The sequence below is a fragment of the Schistocerca cancellata genome, chromosome 3 (genome assembly GCF_023864275.1).
Source record: "Schistocerca cancellata isolate TAMUIC-IGC-003103 chromosome 3, iqSchCanc2.1, whole genome shotgun sequence".
NCBI classification, from domain to species: domain Eukaryota; kingdom Metazoa; phylum Arthropoda; class Insecta; order Orthoptera; family Acrididae; genus Schistocerca; species Schistocerca cancellata.
Genome location: NC_064628.1, coordinates 560,674,349 through 560,694,183, shown reverse-complemented (window position 1 = coordinate 560,694,183; position 19,835 = coordinate 560,674,349). Strand labels below are relative to the sequence as shown.

General features: G+C 41.1%; 1 protein-coding gene across 4 annotated transcripts in view; it reads right to left on the bottom strand.

Moving 5' to 3' along the window:
- LOC126176801 (acetylcholinesterase-like) overlaps positions 1-19,835 on the bottom strand; it is a 239,290-nt gene that overhangs the window by 91,136 nt on the left and 128,319 nt on the right. The window contains exons 1-2 of one of the 4 annotated variants that reach the window (XM_049923980.1): positions 10,258-10,369; positions 8,325-8,459 (exon numbers count right to left, since the gene is read on the bottom strand). The exons of the other annotated variants lie outside the window; for them this stretch is intronic. Coding sequence (XP_049779937.1) covers positions 8,325-8,459; positions 10,258-10,320 — 198 coding nt within the window. The 5' untranslated portion in view covers positions 10,321-10,369. Of the gene's footprint in view, positions 1-8,324; positions 8,460-10,257; positions 10,370-19,835 lie in introns of those variants that run through there. 4 annotated transcript variants of the gene reach the window in all.

The window sequence follows — 19,835 nt, the reverse complement described above, 5'->3', positions numbered from 1 at the left end:
GCGTTCCTTGTCTAAAGCAAGCATCGCTCGTACCATGTTAGAATGTTATTATTTACAGTAATAACACATACCTTTTGCTATCCAACATTTCTCCTTTTCTTAAAAGCCTTCAGAGGATTTCTAATATCTTTACTTTTACTCATTATTATACTTCAACAAAACAGAGACTCAAGAAACAGAATTAATTACGAATATTTTCGAGATAACGACAGAGTGAATAAACATGAAACAATCGACAATCACACCAGCGATATATATTGAACCATCACAGGTTAGCCATAACACATACTTTATCTCACATCACTAAAATGTACCTGATGAACACGGGCGTTAATAATAACACCATTTGATACCAGTTTAACAGCGCCACAGTGGGTCACGCCCATGTAGAACACATTTCAAAAAAAATTTAAAAATAGTTGTAGTCTTCGGAATTGAATAAATTATATATCTATTAAAAGGTAATAGTCTGCAGATTCAGAAAACGCAAAAAAGTAAAAATTGAACTTTTCATGATTTTGAGCCTTTCCGGAGCCCCTTAATAAGTGATGGTTGCAAAATATTAACACGAATTCTTTACAGAAGATTGGGAAGACTGTTGGAAGCCCACCTTGGGGAAGATTAGTTTGGATTTCGAAGAAATATAGTAACATGCGAGGCAGTACTGATCCTACGACCCTTTGTATTGAGCAAGCAGTGAAGGAAACGAAAGAAATATTTGGAGTAGGTATTAAAAGTGCAAGGAGAAAAAATGAAAATTTTGATGTTTGACGAAGACATTGTAATTCTTTGAGAGACAACAAAATACTTGGAAGAGCAGTTGAAAGGAATGGAGAGTACCTTGATGGGGAAATATCAGATGAACATTAATAGAGTAAAACAATGATGATAAATGTAGGCGTATGTGATGCTGAGAGCATTAGATTAGGAAACGAGACAAAGCAGTAGATATTGCTATTTGCTATTTGAGCCACAAAATAACTGATGATGGCCGAAGTAGATAGGATATAAAAACTTGCAGTGGCAAGAAAAGCGTTTCTGAAGAAGTTCCTTAACATAGAATACAGAGTCAAGTGTTAGATATCTTTTCTGAAGGAATTTGTCTCGAGTGTAGCCACTTGTGGAAGTGAAACATTGACAGAAAACAGTTTTGAACAAGAAGAGGATAGAAGCTTTTGAAATGTGATGCTACAGAGGAACGCTGGAGGTTATATAGTCGATCACGCAATTAATGTGGAGGTACTGAATAGAAGTGGAGAGACAAGAAATTTGTGGTGAAAGTTGACTAAAAGAAGGGAACGGTTGATAGGACACATTCTGAGATATCAAGGGATCACCAATTTAGTATTGCAGGGAAGTGTGGAGTGTAAAAATTGTAGAGGGAGACCAAGAGATGAATACAGTGAGCAGATTCAGAGGAATGTAGATTATTACGAGATGAACAGGCTTGCACAGGCTATAATAGGAAGGAGAGTTGTGACAAACCATACTTTGGACTGAAGACGACGACGACAACCACAACAACAACAGAGTATCATAAAGGCGTTAACGAAACGTGTCAGGGAAGTGGAACTATAATAGGTACGCAAGGACCTTAGAAGTAAGTTACAATGTCGTCCCACGGTAAAGTCACTGAGCAACAAGAGTGGCGCGTTTCCAGATGTGGATATCAGCCTCTTAGTTTCTAGCAGACACGGTTCTGCTGCGGTACGGATAACGTGTGCAGCACAGTGTGCGAGTTGCGTGACGCGGCAACTGTAAACGTACTCCAAAGTTGGAGTAAGTTGCTCAGAAGGATTCTTGTGTGCAAAACATCTAAATTTCATCCAGATTCAGAAATAATGCCAACAACTTGAACAAGCTCGCACACAAGTCGACGACGCTGACCGGGGAGGAAGGCCATCGAAAACGGCCATAGACGACTGTGTCCAGGCTATCGAGGAACTGATTCTCAGCAACGACACAGGAAAGAGATTTCCCAACGATGAGGATGTACAAGCAGAGGTTCTCGAATGGCTGCGTTAGAAATGGGCGGATATCTATAGCCCAGGAAGTAAACGACAGGTAGAATGTTTCGACGATTTTAAAGGGGCTTGGTGACAATGCTGAAAAATAGTGTCATGAATACGTGTCACTTTGAAGATTAGTGCAGTATTCGTCAACAGTTACTTGGCACACCAAAAAACGTGTAACTTAATTTTAAATGTCACTGTTGTTTCGCTACATTTGTTATTGTCATTAAATGGTAATTTGCTATCTTTGGTAGGGGTATCAAAACCATTCTCCTTTTTATTGTCGCACTACGCCTGGTGGCTGAAATGGAATTTGACTTATGTGTAGCACTCCTTTTTTCCTCCCCTCATTTCCATCCTGATGTGTGTGAGTGGATGAAAGTGAGTTTAGGATAAACATAGCGGATCAGGTCTGGCCAGAGAGAGTGGCGGTAGAGTACAGTTTGTACCAACTTAACCTTTTGAGAAAATTCAACTAAGGAAAGCTATCATCAAAGATAAATGATGTTAGCAGAGAAGAGGGGGTGTCTAATTGGTCTCTGCCGAGGAGAACTAACACCCTCTATTGAATTCGAACAGAGAGCCATTGCCCTCTACTTCCGCTCTCTTGGGCAGACATCGGCTGGCTGGCGGGCAGACTTGGGCTGTCTGGCGAACTGTGCAGACGTAGCTGTATGCGGCTCCTCACATTGTGGTAAAAAGGAAGTATTAGAAAGTATTGTTTGTTCGTGGAGAAAGCAAATAATGTTCCTTTCAGGGTCAGTTTAGTCAGAGAAACTGTAAATGATGTTTTAATTATTATTTTTGTGGATTAGATGGCAAAATAGGGCATTTAGCTGCAAGTTAGTTTGTTGTGTGAACCGTCAGTTCACTCTCTTATTTCAATTGCTGGGTGTTTTCTCAATGTTTCCTTGGCTGTAAAATTTCATTTTGCTGCTGAATCGGTGCACTTTTGGTTCATTACTTTAACAGTTCCAGGCTTTTTATCGTATACATTTCTTGGCCACATATTGGCGTTATTTGCCGCGAACTTGCTAACTGTGCTGGAATCTCAGTGTAGTGTGTTTCCGATTCTGCTCTAAAATTAACTGAGTGAATATGATTGCAAACACACCATGTTAGTAGGGAAATTTATCGAATTTTGGATGGTTCTTTTGTGACTTGTGTTCGACAACGCGTTCCAGCTATTTGTCTCGCCCTAACGTAACTTGGCTTAGATTACACACCATGTTAGTAGTGACCGAATTTAAAAATTTTGTTTTTCGCCCGAACCTATTTGAGTGTTATTTACTGTCACTGACACGTTTCGTACAGGATCAAATGGTTCAAATGGCTCTGAGCACTATCGGACTTAACATCTTAGGTCAGCAGTCCCCTAGAACTTAGAACTACTTAAACCTAACTAACCTAAGGACATCACACAACACCCAGCCATCACGAGGCAGAGAAAATCCCTGACCCCGCCGGGAATCGAACCCGGGAACCCGGGCGTGGGAAGCGAGAACGCTACCGCACGACCACGAGATGCGGGCTCGTACAGGAAGTTTGGTAATTTTTAAGTGATTTCGTTGTAAGTTCAGTTTTGACCAAACGTTCCCGCCTTTAGCGTCCACCCTGTATTTAATGTTGACCACGCAACCATCGTTAATCCTCTTGTATGCACTCGAAACTGAAGTTATTTCCAAGCTTAAGTAATGATTTTTTTTTTACGATGTGGCCTCCTCCTTGTGTTTGTATGCCTGTATCAAGTTTGGGGCAACGTTCATAGATTTCACTGTGTATTTTCATTTTGATATTAAACTCACTAAAATAATATTAAGCGGATTATACAGAAGAAACTGCACCAGTGGCACGTTTGTTCCAATTCTAACACTCTTGTCGCATTGATAACATCTGTTCCCGTCAAATCACCGAAGTTAAGTGCTGATGGGCTTGACTAGCACTTGAATGGGTGGCGTCTAGGTCTGACGAGCGCTGTTGGCAAATAGGGTGCACTCATCCCTTGTGAAGCCAGTTGTGGAGCTGTTTGATTCAGAAGTGGCGGCTATGGCCACGAAAATTGACAATGGCCGGGAAAGCAGGTGCTAACCACAGGCACCTCCATATCCGCATGCAGTGACGCCCATCGCCTGAGGATGACATGGCGGTCGGTCTGTTCCGTTCGACCTTCCGAGGCCTGTTCCGATAGAAAGAGAGAGAAAGATGTTGCTCCAGTAGTTATTTCATAAAAGGCTGTGATCAGTCAAGGAGTTAGGTAACAAGTGTTTATCGGTCTTACGTAGCCGAGCGGACATCGTTGCTTTGCTGATGTTGCTCATTACATTACGTAGCTTTTGGTACATGCCCCGTATTGCACTAATAGCACATGCGTAAGTGAAGTGGCAGGCTTATGTGTTCGTGAGTGTCATTTTCACATCTCACACCTCACCCATCGACAGAGCACGTGTGACTGTTAGCCATAGTCCTACAGAGATCAAAATTAAAGGTCGTTGAAGGCATTACAACACTCTGTGAGCTTGAATATCGAGGCAAAGTGTCACTTTAGTGTTTTCGTACAATATTATGAATACACGTGAATCTCAGCAAAGGTAAACCTTTTCCATTGCTACTCCCCCTCATATAAACTCAAACAAAATTATTCAGTCCCATAATCATTATTCTCGCCATTGGTAATGGAAGAGTTTGCTGATTAGGGAATCGAAGTTGTTATCCTATAGAAAAGCAATCTATGGCAATAACAAAGTGTTACAAGCTCCTGTGCTTTACGTACTGTCCCACAGTAAATCGCCATTCTACTTTTATCCGTTGCGTTAATCACCATAATAATTTAGAGAAGGGTTTACATTGATCCATACGCCAAATAGATTCTCGGAACTATTCACTGAAATAACTGAAGTACAGTTCTAAATCACGGTACATACTGCGCAGTAAGACAAGATGCACATTTGTCAATGAGCAAGCACTCACGATCTTTAATGGGGAAAGAGGCGGTAATTTTTCAGTACAAGCAGTAACATACGACTAATATCATAGACAAGCTATTTTATGTGAATGTTTAAGTAGTCACATCTTGTCACTGAAAGTAAGAAACAGTTTTACAGCAGCAACAATAAGTTAAATATCGAAGGAAAGTAAATGTTCGTATACTTTATTTCTGTTTAAGTTCATATATTAGCAAAAGAACAAAAGTCTTACAGAGAGTATGTATGACTAATCAACTGTAGGCTGTATTCATAGTTTTCATCTCAAGTGTACTTAATATAATTAATCTCAGTACGTCTTCCCCCCCCTCCCCCCCCAAATATAATCATACTTAGCGTATTACATTACGTGTTTTCATCTTTTTCACATATTCTAGTCCTGAGTAACTGATTCTGAAGCCACAAATCTAAAATTCAGCTAATACGTGCAATAAAAATTCAGAACACTCAGGGTTTAGCCAAATGACATTCCCTACTGTACGTGCTTTGCTATTTTTAATACGATAACCGAACGCTACTAAGAGAAACGATATGCCTGATCCAGAGAGTGGGAGAGAGATAGAGATGTTTGTTATTATCGCCATTATTGTCGTTAATATTTTTAGTTCTGTTGGATGTATACGATACAGGATCTTAGCAAAATATGCAAAACATGCAAGCTCATTGTCCTTTACATTCTGAAACAGCACTCTGTAACTTCCACTCGAGTTTTGGGTGTCCTTACCATTTACTAGTTTAACTTCGCATGGATTCGCATCAGAAAGGACCACATTGACCGGAATCAGAATAAACGTTTCATTAGCACATGGAATGATTACAGTAATTTCTTTTTCTTAACTAAATAGATTGCTTCATTCTCTTTTTCTTGCACCAGTAATAACATTCTCGTAACTCAAAAGGCTTTACCACCGCAATATGTGTGCTAGACCAATAGTCACTGATTACTGTTTATCACTCTGCACCGGATGTGATCCATGTATGGGCAAGCCAACAATGAAACCGCACTGAGGGTCAATGAAAGACTTCTCTCATTAGGATTGGTCACTGTGTAACTTCTAGTGTGACAGCTAGCTTGTCTCGGCAAGCTGACTAGCCAGAACCTATTACCATTCTTGCAGTAACAGACAGCGAAATGGTCGCTCTTGAGGAGGACACGATCTGTACATGTACCACGCACTATATGGGTGGCGCATCAAAAGTGGAATGTTGCACAAGGGTGATGCTCCAAGCGAAGGAGACACCTCCAGCTGTCAGATCATATCACGAGTTGACTTTTCCGGAGAGAAATACAAATGAAGCAGAAACTACGAGACAACTCGATTCCTTATATGCATGACATATCCAGCTCTCAACTACGAGTCGTCCTTACGACAACAGACTTCACAACGGATTTGGTTTATCTGCGATATGCGCTCCGGTTGGATTTTTTTATTGCTCTGGATACTTTACTTTCAGACTAGTACCTCAGAATGTTGTTTCTATTGTGTTGTTCCTTGCCTTCCGCAAGTTGCTCGGTACAGTTCTGCCCCGTCTCTTAATAAACAAAATTCAAACGTTTGGGACGTAGGACCAATTGTGTGATTGAAGCGCAGAGTTTCTAACAAACAGAACACAGCACGTCATTCTCAACGGAGAGAAGCCTTCAGACGTATAAGTAACTACGGGCGTTCCCTCAACGGAGAGTTATAAGATCACAGTACATATAAGTAACTTTTCAAGGGTGATGCTTGTGCTTAAATAGGAGTCGCAGTGCCAGAGGACTGTGGCGAAATACAAAAATACCAAAAAAAGATTGACGCTTGGAGCATGGAGTGGCAGTTGAGCCACAAGGTGAACAAATGTATTGTATATACATAGACATACGTAACCGTTATTGTTTGGCTACTAGATTGCGGAACAATTACAGGAAGCAGTTACTTCCCTAAAATATACAGGAGTACGCATGGAGAACGGTCTGAAGTGAAACTACCACATTAAATTCACCACACATGTCACATATCAAATTGAGATCCATTTGAAGAACCCTCAGGAAACAGAGAACGTACCTCACAAAACATTCTTTTGTACAATACTTGAATACTCATCGTCAGTTTGTGATCCATACCAGATGGGATTGATAGAGGAAATAATAAGATTCAAAGAAGAGTGGTACATTTCGTTATAGGTTCATTTAGTGTGCGCGAAATGGTCGCGGAGATGTTCATCCTACTTTAGTGGCATTAACTACGGGAGACGCATTTTGCATCACGCTAGTAGGGGAATACAGAGAGGATGACGCTCCTTTAATTTATTCGATTATGTCCCTCCCTCAGCCCATCTCCTATGGCTCCCAGTGTAGATGTTGCAATGTCGCACTGATGACGTCATGGGTTTTCTCTCGTCCCCTCCTCCATCAGGAGAATTAATATTGATAAAATGTTATTCACAATCTTAAATTCTTCACAACTTTTGAAAATATTACTGACTTGCAAAATCTAAGACCCGATTTGTAATCAGTACAACAAATCCGTTAAGAGGAAACATTTTGAACATTATTTATGTCACTGTAAACTTCGTAAATTTTACACCTATTTTAATTTTCTGAGATGGCAGAAGATTCTTGGAGGGAATGACAGACTCAAACATTTTTGCTGTGACATTGTTTTAAACAGCCTAATTAATTTAACATTCAATCTCTTTCATGTTCAAAGTATTGCAAAATAACTTAGTGCTTTCTTTCCGACAGGTTAATTCTTCTATGAAGTACATATTGATACTTTTCTTTTGTGACCTCACAATCCTTAAAGTGGTGCAGAGGTATGTGTACATGTAGGTTTTTAAGCGATGACACATTCAGTTCCGAGCTGATGATGAGATGGGCGTTAAGATCTCCAGTACCTAGTTTTTTTAGAAGGCCTGCTAACATTTAGTTAGTAACAAGGAAAGAAACATGGTCGATGGTCGTTGTTGTGAACTGGGAAGTCAGAGAACTATGTTCACTAGTAAACCACGTACTTTGAATACATGTTTTGACTTACTACTTGACATATGCACACAACACATTTAGCACACTTAAACTTTGGGCGCAATTTCCTGGATTGGCTGCAGCCACTTTAAATAATCAGTATTATCGATGATACCCATAATTTATTTGGGCTCAAAATTTAGTTTTTATAGGCCCTGCACACAGCCTGGCACATCAGATTCGTCAATTTCAAATACTTTCCAAGTTTCAAAATTAATTATTTTCGTAGTTTTTTTAACGGTTCTCGTTCCACTGGGACAAACGTAGCTTAAAGACTGTGCTACGACACAAGCGTGCAGATTAACTCTCCGTCAGGTGAACACTTACCTGGAACCGGAGTTTCCCTAATGGCGGCGTAGCATACGGGATGCCCACAAAGGACGTGTAAGACACGTTGTAGACGCTCGTGGCTGTGGTTCCCCTTAACACTCCTTGCTTGACAGTCACCAGCACATCATCTCCCTGGAAGAAAAAGCAAGAAAGAGCAATGTTTAACGCCTCGTCGCCTATGACGCCATGGCAGACGTAGCACAAACCCGGATTAAGATTCGACCGTGGCTTTTGAAAGTAACCATCTCAGGATTTCCTTCATCGATTTAAGAACACGGAACACGTAAATGAGCATAGTCGGGTGCAGATATGAACCGTCGTGTTCCAGAATGGGAGTCCAATCTGCTACCACTGCGCTACCTGGTTCGGCGGCTGGGAAAGAGGTGAAGTTCGACAGGAGCGATGTGTTAGATGTTAGTAGACGAAATTTTTTCTCCTTGTAAACTGATCGGACAAAACTCTGAACCGCCAAAGGAATTTGACAAAATAAATACATAAATAAATAACTGAAACCTAACATTTTCCCCAAGTCCTCAAGGGGGTTTGTTTCCGCAATTGAAGTGCACATTCCAAAATGAGTCTTGTGTGATAATCGTTTCATGGACATATAGTAATAGGGGCAGTAAAACTAGAAAAATAACCAGCAATCCAGCAGAGACGCTGTAGCGTCTGCCGATAGCAGTCAACGAGGGCCAGGGTTGTGCTGTCACTGCTGGAACACTGGACGTTCTCAGTTTCACTGTTCCTGTTAACGCACATCGATGAAACAAATATCACACTAGACTAATCTAGGACCGCTCTATCGAATGGCCACGTAAACGTCCACTTAAAAAACATTTTGTTTGTAATGGGAAACAAATTGACGCTTTCCGACGACACTGGGTGTAGCGTGAAATACGTGACGGCTAGCATTTGTTTGGGCTGACTCCAGCTGCACGGTGCAGAAACGAAATTGCAAATTGCAAATATCTGCTGAAATACCTGAGAGAATGCGCCTGACGACTATTAGGGGAGAATTCCTGTACACACTATGGCGCGGACCCTACGGTTCTTGCCGCATTTGAGCCTCCGTAATAACCTACATTGTGTATCTTCAATGATCCAGCTTCTGTTGGTCGCGCTTCTTTCTATCCCATAAATCCATTAATTTCAAGGGAGATATTCTGCCCGGTCACCGACTGAATATCACGTCACGCCCGAAAATGGCTTGGAAACGGAAGACGTAGACATAGTGAATGGTTACAGTCTTCCATACTGTTGACATTCATGTCATTACAAACAGGTCATTGTATAACCTGGAGAAAGATTCTGAGGTCAAAACAGTATACGCATGTATGGCCAGGTCTCAGCGTCCATCGGGTACAATTAACGATACCTGAAACAGGTCTTTGTACAGCGTAAGGCATAACGCGTAGAAACTGCTTGAAGCTAGTATGGAATTTTTCTCAGCACTGTTGGTGTACACGTTCTTTCCAAAATGAAACTAATTTTCAGTATCCTCCTTGCTTGGAAAGTCTAAAACAGTACGGAAAAGTGCTTTAGAAAAGCTACGTAATACTGTGTAAGGATATACGCATTTCCCCTGTAACATAAACCGACTCCGGGTGACGTACGAGTAAATTTCCTGCAATTAAATATCTTGTTAGTCCATACGACACTAATACTCTTATGATCACTTTGTAAACTGACGGCGGCCGCAGTGGCCGAGCTGTTCTAAGCGCTTCAGTCCGGAACCGCGCGACTGCTACGGTCGCAGGTTCGAATCCTGCCTTGGGCATGGATGTGCTGTCCTTATGTTAGTTAGGTTTAAGTAGTTATAAGTTCTAGGTGACTGATAACCTCAGATGTTAAGTCCCATAGTGCTCAGAGCCATTTGATATTTTTGTAAACTGACAGGTATTTCAACCGAAACAATATATGTGGTATTCACCTTAGCGAAACATGCTATGGTGACGAGTATTAACAATCCATACAATGAAAGTCTCAACTCCATATCTGTTAGTGATGCCGACGGATCACGGCGTTAATGGGCGAACACTGAAGTCGACTTCGGAGCGGAGGCTCTTATATGGAGGTCAGTCTGTAGCGACTGTAGCCTGATTAGATAACATGTTACTCAACTGATAAGGGAGACACTACTGAACAGAGGAACGGCAGTTCGTTTACGATAACAGAGTTTTTAAAAAACTTTATTTCTTGATTGAAGTCTCAAAATAAGCACGATATAGACACGTATTTTGACGAATAAGAATTCGCAAACTTAACTGTTTTTTTCGATTCACACTTGGTTCGACTGACTGAAGAACTGTTCACCGAAGGAATTTGGAATTAGTTTGCTTCCTATTTCGCTTTAAATACAGTTGTCCTGTAACATCGTTTAAATCATGAAGAGTTCTATCCATTTTTTTGGGGTGGGGTCATGGCATTAACATTAATATCATCGTGCAGAATATCAGAAACATTATTTAATTCCTTCAAAGGTTTCATTGTAGACAAGAGGCTTTATTCAGTTTGGTCTGATGAGCAGAATACTTATGACATAGTGTTTTAAAAATAGTAACTGAATTTATTTCTCCCTAAGAGAGTACAGACACGCTTGCAAATTGTGATGCAGCGACCATTCTGCATATTTGGTACAAGACAATAGTAATCATATCCTTCATACAAGGATAAAGAAGAATAAAGTGACTGTTTCCCATACCGTTATACTGCAAAAACAATATATGTTGCATGTGTTTCCAGTATACGTGTCTCAGCTAGCTGACGATGTTTCTGTTTTTGCCGTCACAAGTTAGCGGGTGGCAATTCTAGAAGTGTAGGGTATGTAAAGCTTATCACTTTTCTGCAAAAACAGCGATTTATCTGACGACCAAAAGGACATGATCATTGGTTTTTGGGACAAGAGTGGAAGGATTTCCTAAGCGGCAAATTCTGTAAACATGAAATGGGTATATAAAGGAATGAAGATAATGAAAATTGTGCCGGACCTGGACTCGAAACCCGGATTTCCTGCTTATCGAGAGCGGATGCCTTACCATTAGGCTATCCGAGTGCGACTCACACCACACTAAAACTCCCATATTTCATCAACAATTTATCTACAGCCTGCACTCTTACTTCTATTATGCATATTTTCGTACGGGGGAGACAGTTTTAATTGGCTGTAGCTTGCCCGGTTTCAGCGAATAAATACGATCATTTCATGCATGTCCTAAGGCTTTGTAAACAGTTCGCGTGCCGCCGTGGTTTAAGTATGCTGTGCATAGCAAAATTGTGCTATCCAGAACCAGCGCCGAAGCAACTGTGAAGCACGACGCCCATATATGACCATTGTGATCGACTGCTGCGGAGGTGTCTAAGGTCGAAGTGAGCTGCAACCGTGTATCAACACATGAACGCATCTATCCTTGGCGATCATTTAAGGTTTTTGGCAGGTGGTCCCATTAATGTGACCGTTCAGTGTATTTATGCAGACAATTGAGATTGATTCATGCTCTAACCAGACCCTCTAGGCGTCGTGGATTGAAATGAGAGTGACTCTAATTTGGGTTCAGAAAAAGGTCTGCCGGTGGACTATGCTCTACACATGTCGATCAGCGACAAGTCATGCGAATATGCAGATCATGAGAACAGCGGTACCCTTCAGTCACATACAGATTTCTTGCACAATTTTCACCATAAATGACTGTACACCGCCCAGGGCTGCAGGGTATGTGGCTGTATTATGTTTTGATTTAGCTGTTACTGCTCTGATTTTCTTCGACACATTGGTTCCTTGAACTATTACACTCGTGATTTTTGCGCTACGCCCCACAACAATGTAAGCTGACAGACTGTAGTCATTGTGTCGGCGTGGAAGACAAATATGATTATGGCTGTAGAATAAAGTTGACACTAAAATCCACTGGAAACTCTGCAAAGTGCAACCCACCGTACCAGAGACGACGTTCACATGTCTGTTGCATTATTTACATAGCTTTCTAGCAACAGAAACTTGGCAAAACAGCATGCATGCTGCCAGTGTAGCTGACTGCAGAATGAGTCGAATCGTCGACACAGAAAGGTTCACAATGCGTGAAGCATCATCAAGAAAATAGTAAGCTAAAGCTATAAGGACAACACGTCAGCCATTCCAAAACGTGGTATAATAAACTGCCACTGTTACATACGAACATCGTTTATTTATTAAGTCCATAGGCATACTGTTCAGGCTCCATGCCCTTGCGACTTGAAATATTGCCATATCCTTTCATGGATTTGGAATATTCTGCCTCAATCAATTAAAATCACATTCAGAAATCAGCGTATTTTGAGTGCTCTTTTCCGACGTTTACACTGTGGTTTCGGCTGACTTATAAAGGATCCCCTACTATTCCTATGGATGTGGCGTCTCTCTGCACCATCAGTCTCTCATCAATAACATAAAACGTGCAAGTTCTTAGGCTACCACATCTTCGGAAATCTTCGATGGCACCTAACACTTTTATTAATTGAAAAATCATTAAAATTTTTGTATTGGCAAATGAATGTGTCAATTCGTCATGAACCCAGCACCAACTGTATGTAGAAGCTCGCTAACAAGAAAAGACCAGTAAGAAGGAAAGTATTTGGAAGAATAGTGTACTCATCGGCAAATTACTTGAGACTATGCGATGTAATTGGTGGGGGGCGAGGCATGCGACGCAGTGGCGCAAAACAGCAAAGAAGCATAACGGCCATGGACGTCCAGGGTAATGAGTGGAAGAGCGAAGAACGTGAGTGGTGTGGAAGTGCTTTGGAAATATTTGGAACAAATACACTGACGGAAAAAAAGAAAAAAAAAAGCAAACAGGAAACCACGGAGCAATGGGACATAAACTTCAGTTGACAGGCGTGCTTCTACATTTGAAAGGTGATGTCTGTTCAAATTGACGCCAGTCGTATGAGTGGCGTTAGTAGGGCCACTATGAGAATACAAATAAGGTTTGCTTTAAATACACACTATAACGGTAGTGAGGTTTAGTTTCCTTTGTGACTGGACGTCGTGAGTTGTTACTGAAAAAAGCCTTTAAGGCGACAGAGGTGCCACTATCAACACCTCACTGACTTCGAACGAGTTTGGGTAACAGGATGTTGTGACCGCGATACTGCAGACAGATAACAGGAATGTAGCCACAGCATATGATCGCTGGCAGCAGTGGTCAATGGAACAGACTGTCGCAAGAAGACTGGGCTCTGGGCAGCCACGTGGTACTACAGACAGGAAAGCCCATTGTGTTCGGCGTATGGCTCTGCTGGATCGTACTGCACCTGCTTCAACAATTTGGGCAGCAGTTGGCACCACAGTGGCACAACGAACAGTTGGCACGACAGTAACGAACTGTTACAAATCGGTTACTTCAAGGCCACCTCCGAGCCAAACGCTCTCTTGCGTGCATTTCACTATCCCCAAACTACTACCATTTGCGACTTCGGTGGCGTCCAGGGAGAGCTAATTGGAGGGCAGAGTGGAGGTCTGTTGTGTTTTCTGATGAAAGCTGGGCCTGCCCCGGTGCGAGTGATACCCGTGTGTTGGTTGGAAGGGCCAACCGAGGCCCTGCAACCAACCACCTGCGTGCTAGACATGCTAGACGTAGACCTGGAATTATGGTCTGGGGCGAGATATCGTACGACAGCAGGAGAACACTCATCGTTATCCCACGCATCCTGACTTTCAATCTGTTCGTCAGTCTGGTCATTCGGTCTGTTGTACTGCCATTCATGAACAGCGTTGCAGGGGGTGTCTTACACCAGGCCAACTCTCGCCCACTTACTGCTGTTGTAACCCAGCATGCTCTACAGAGTGTCGACATGTTGCCTTGACCTACTCGATCACCAGACCTGTCTCCACTCGAGCACATATAGGACATCACTGGTCGACAACTCCAGCGTCATCCACGAACAGCATTAATCGTCCTTATATTGACCGACCAATTGCAACAGGCATGGAACTCCATCTCACAAATTGACATCCGATACCTGTACAACTCAATGCATGCACGTTTGCGTGCTTTCATTCAACATTCTGGCGGTTACACAGATTATTAATGTACCAGCATTTCGTATTTGCAACGGCTTCTCACTCGCTTACATTATCCTGTTATCTTGCAACGTAAATCGCCTAAATATGTTACCTAGAGAAGTGTATTCCTTAAATTACTTTACATTAATTACTGTTCGGTATTGCGATCTTTTCTTCTGACAGTGTATGTGAGACAGATTACTGGGAACACAAGATGGACATTACGACAGAATAACAACTTTATCGAACACATTTCATTTTAGCGAAATGTTGTGCTCAATGGAATAAGGTGGCGCCATCATTGGTAATAGGGTATAACAACAGTTGCCGCCATAAGAGAAAATGCTAATAAGTTTTAAATCAAAAGGAATTTCGCTACTTCATATAGACCTAATCATCTCCCTATGAATCAATTCAAAGTAAGCTCTGGTCTGAATTGGAGCTAACTGTTACCTTGAAGATAACGCAGAAGAGATAACACGAGTGAGTAACAAAAAACTTCCCCAAAGTAGAAGATACATCGGAAGATGGTTTCAAGATAAAGACTCGGGATTTTCATTGATGGTGATTAGAGTTTGCATGTCGCTGACTCTCAATAACACTTTACAGCAGTCAGATAACATCAGATGAACAGATACAAGAATCTATTGCGATAATACACACTTAGAAACTAACACTTGAAAGCTGACAACCAGAAGAGCCCAAGAGAAGACACGTTATTCTTAACTTTCATTGCCAGTATTTTAAAAGTCAAAAGCACTATGAACAATTGCCACGGAAAGATTACATTGTAAAGTTAATATCTGGCCACTATTTCAGCCTGTGAAATTTATGACAAACGTTAGAACATAGGGACATCTAAGCTTGCTGGATGTTATCGTGCAGGCGCTGTAACTAGACGAGTGGAAGGGATCAGGCTGATGGACAACACAACGTCCAATGAAAACCATTGCAACCGATACCTTTCTCACTCTGGGAAGAGAAGTAAGAAACATTTTAGTGCTCAGCTGACCGCGGAGAGCAACTTCGTTGAGAGCGTTTGGGACATATGTGTATCGAAACATGTTATTTTTGTGTATTGTGATGTACCTCAACTATAGCAAGACTCTCAAATTTGTCGTTTTCGCAAACGTTAGCATAATGCTTGTTCCTAAGAGTAGGGCCGCACTGCATTAGTTAGCAGTCAGATTTTGATATCACTTTATCGTAGAAATGGATAATCTGGAGACTTTGTTTCCGATTGCGCATAAGGTATATTACTTGGAGGTGGATGTGCTAATCCAACTCGTTTCTACAGCGAAACTCCATTTGCTATAAGCTTTCGGTGGCCCAATAAAGTTTCCTTGTTCCAATCTCCCACTAAATCGCAGACGGATGAGAAATGGTAAAAAATGTCGTTTTTCGTTTCATAGGAGACACACGTTGAAACACGTTAAAATACTTACAGTGATTGAACTTAATTCATTTAAAATTTGATGCTAATTGGAATAGTTTGATCAGCTACGCACTGGAGTATTTTTTGCTTTTATTCCTAGGGTGAGAAAGGTTTCGCCTGCAATGGTTTTCATTGGAATTATTCGTGATCAGTGCCTTCTTTGGTTTAAGCAGAGAAAAAAGATAATAGCAAAAGCCCTAACCAGCAATATAATATGAACAACCAGACACAGACACGATGCATTTGACACCATTTTCTCTTAAATAAAAATCCACACTCATAAAGCTTATGTTTATAACTGTTCACTTAATTAGATTTTGTAATTCTAGCTCTGAGGAGCTTCAAATGAGGGAAGTCAGTGACAGTACTACCACCACCTTGTGTCGACGTAGTTTAAGACTAGGCTTGTTACGCTGGGTACTCAATAAGCATGAGTAGCATTTAGACTGATTTGTCTTTCTCGACGTATTTCACTGATGAATTCTTCCCGGGTTATCAGCCGAGTGGTGGCGTCGTCTTGTCGCAACGTTGCAATGAGTTTCGTACCCATCATCTTCTGGCGAGGTGTCCACCAAACTCACTGAAAGGTTGCGACAAGACGACGCCACCACCACTCGGCTGATAACCCGAGATGAATTCATCAGCATTTTGAGTGATATGGAGAAAGAAATCAGAAAATAATAGTTCGAGATAGAGAGGTTGGCACAGGAGTGCAATTCGTGGATGGCCACATGAAACCAGTCAGATGACTGACGACCGCAAAAAAAAGGAAGGCTGAGGCTGAGCCTGAGGCTGTCGGACTATTTCTTTTTCTTTCTTTTTTTTTCAGGGAGATTCCTTCGTTGATGTAAGCTCTGCTTCAAATTGTTCAAATTGTTTACGATTGCTCCGTGGGCAGTTTTAAGAATTTATTGTGAAACCGACAAACTTCTCTCCTTTCTAGTGATACTGATAGAGCTTGTCCTAGCTTGTGTTGTTTAAAAAGGCAAGAGCGCCTTATGGCCTTTTGTATAGTGCGGAGTGATGATAAGCAGTGGTTTGTGTGGCTGAATGTGACTGTTGTGGGGATGTTGTATGGTGTTTGCGTTTCCTCTGTTGTAGAAAGCTGTGCAAATTTGGTTGGTACTAAGGGTAAACCTGGTGCAAGATTATGAAGCTACGAGGTATTCTGAAGTCCTGTGGTCTTAAGTACCCTGTGAGTCCCTGGTAGCCGCCTGCGTGCCACGAAAATTTGCTAAAGCTGCTTGAAGTCGTTGGCCAGCTTCAGTACAGCTCACAATGAAGTATACGTACTGCAGGGAAGTACAGTTGTTCGTCTCAGTTCCACAACAAATAATTCTTACAACTGCACAAAGAGTAATAGTAAACCTTCTGAAGCAGAGCATGTATCGACATAAGAATGTTCCTGCAAAAAATAGTGCTGAAACCTGTACGTCTGGCAAAGCGACTTTAACATTCTCTAATAATCTTGCGTGTCTACCACAGTAAGCTTTCATTGCTTGATTTATATAATGCTAAACTGTTTGCTGAATTCTTGTCTAGACATAAGTAAGTTTCCTGCAGGGCTACGACCGTAAAATTTCTCCTACTGGTTTTTTGCCTGTGAACTATTTGCTCAATTTAACTGATGGTACCTTATCATATCTTCTGTGTTCTGATTGCTCCGATTATTTTCCTAAGAAGTGCCGCTGTCTAGCTTAGTGCCGCTGTCTAGCTTAGTACTTACTGTGTGTTCCTGAAAGAGCGGCACCCCTGAGTTGATAATTATACAGTGATTTAATGTTGGAAGTTTTGATCGTTAGACTGTTTCACGATAAAAAAATAAGACCCATTAACTCGGTGCATTCTCTTGTAAGTGAATGTTAAAAATTGGCAATCTGGCAACACTGTAATAACATTAACTGTAAATACCTCTGTTAGCAAACAGCAGTACTGCTGTGTAGTTGGTGCAGTAGGTAGCCCTACTAGGGATGTAGGACCATAATGCAATGTGATGGACGTGAACGTGACCAGAATAGTAGTTGGTACTATTAGTGAGACCACTGGGGGAGGCTACACAAACACCACGTTCGCAATCTAGTAGATGCAGTAGTGTGAAATAATTCGCTTCCACGATATGCAAAAGACTTCTTTAAAAGATAAGCAGTGAAAAAAATTATACTTCCAATCCAGAATCGAACCGTTGACCTCCTGCACAGTAACCCATAACGCTATCCACTGCACCTCCTGCACATCACTATACTTGTTTGCTGACAGAGATACTTACTATACATTTGCTTTCAGTGTTGTCATACGGCCGATATTTAACATCCATTTACTGCCGGAAATAAGCACAGCACAAAATTTTGTGACAGACATTTTTGTAATGCTAGTATGTCAGGAATCGCACTGCGAGAGAGAGACACAGATAGAGGGAGAGTCGTTCTGTGGAATACTTGAAATTTAATAGCATGGTGGTAAAAGGTCGTCGGCCCTTATTCAGAGTAAATCTTATCATCGTCTTGTGTCCCTCTCGTGTATTTTAACTGTACATATGATTTTCTTAAGAAGGGGCAGTGTTTGAGGTCTGCGTCAAGATTGAATTTGGAACCATACTGGGTCAATAAGTGGAGTAATCCAACCTCAAGTAATATTTCTTAAATGCTAAAGTAGGTGAAATGTAAATCCTACTTTTCTCTCGTTCACCTATTGTGTATTTGATTGTACAAGGTGTTTTCTTAAGAAGGGGCAGTGGCTGATGTCTAAGTCAAGACTAAAATCTGAATTATAATGTCGCCTAAGGCAAACTTCCGTAGAATAGTTCAAGATTTAATAATGTTCGCTAAAGCGGCTAACTGAATCTCGTATTACAATTGTCCGCATTTGTACCAAGACGTACCTGTTGTGAGTCGCCAGTTATTATGCGATAACAGTTAATGCAGTAAACTACATTGCAGTACAGCCTGCAGTATTGGAGCCGTTGGCTGTGAAGTAGACAGCAAGTTGTGTCCTAGCAATGAGTCACTAGCACCTGTCGCTAATGCCAGCCGTGAGATACGGCATTCGTGTCGCTTCGAACGACTGTATATTCATGCCACCTGTAAACCTAAATAAACTATATTAAATATTATTCAATCTTTTCAAAATCGGTGCACTACTTCTTGTTATTCAGGAGAAGATTCTATAAAAATCCCATCTTTTTAACTATCATAGTTTCGGATATAGAAAAACTTACTTAAAAAGTCCAAAACCGACACTTAGGGAATTAAATTCAGTTAGGAACCACAAAGGTTTATCTTTTGGTATCATTTGAAAACATAACCACAACTCTCAATGGGCAGAATTATTTAATTAAGATTTTAATTCAAAAACTTTAACTATTTTTCGTTTTTGTAATACAAAAATCAGATAAAATTATTATTTGTGTGTTATGTTGTTGTGGGAATGAATGGGAGTAAATGTGAGAGTGTATGAGAAGCATACGTTACATTTCAAGATTAATTTTATATAATGCATTACGCCGTCTTTGTACGTGGAAGATGATTGTACCCACTTTACTGATGACGTATGTCTAAGTGTACTTGCTTTTGTAAGGAGGCAGCCAAAATATCGGCAAAAAGTAAAATCGGTTTCTAAATTTATTTCAAGACTGATTTTTGTTTCGTTGGTTTTATTAAATCTTATATTAGTATTTGCATGTTGGAATGATGTAGATGCATCTGTGAATAGTGATTGGCGCAGGCCGGTTTTGGCGCGAGAATGATCTCGAACAATTCTTCTGATTGGCCAGCCAAAATGATCGGCCACTCAGAAATAAGCAGTTCCCGCGCACCTAAGGAGTCCCTAGTCAGCTATTGGACGTGCAAGTAATGCTGAACGTTTCAGTCTTCATTATGTGTAAAATGAAGAAGTAATTGTTTTCTCACGTCCAGATTGTGTTGCTGTGAAAGCAGTTGCATTTACGGACAGTTTGTTGAAATTTGGAAGTTTTGGAATTGTTTTGTTGGAATGTTAGCTGCGTGTGAACTTTCGGCCTGTGTGTAAATTCCGCACG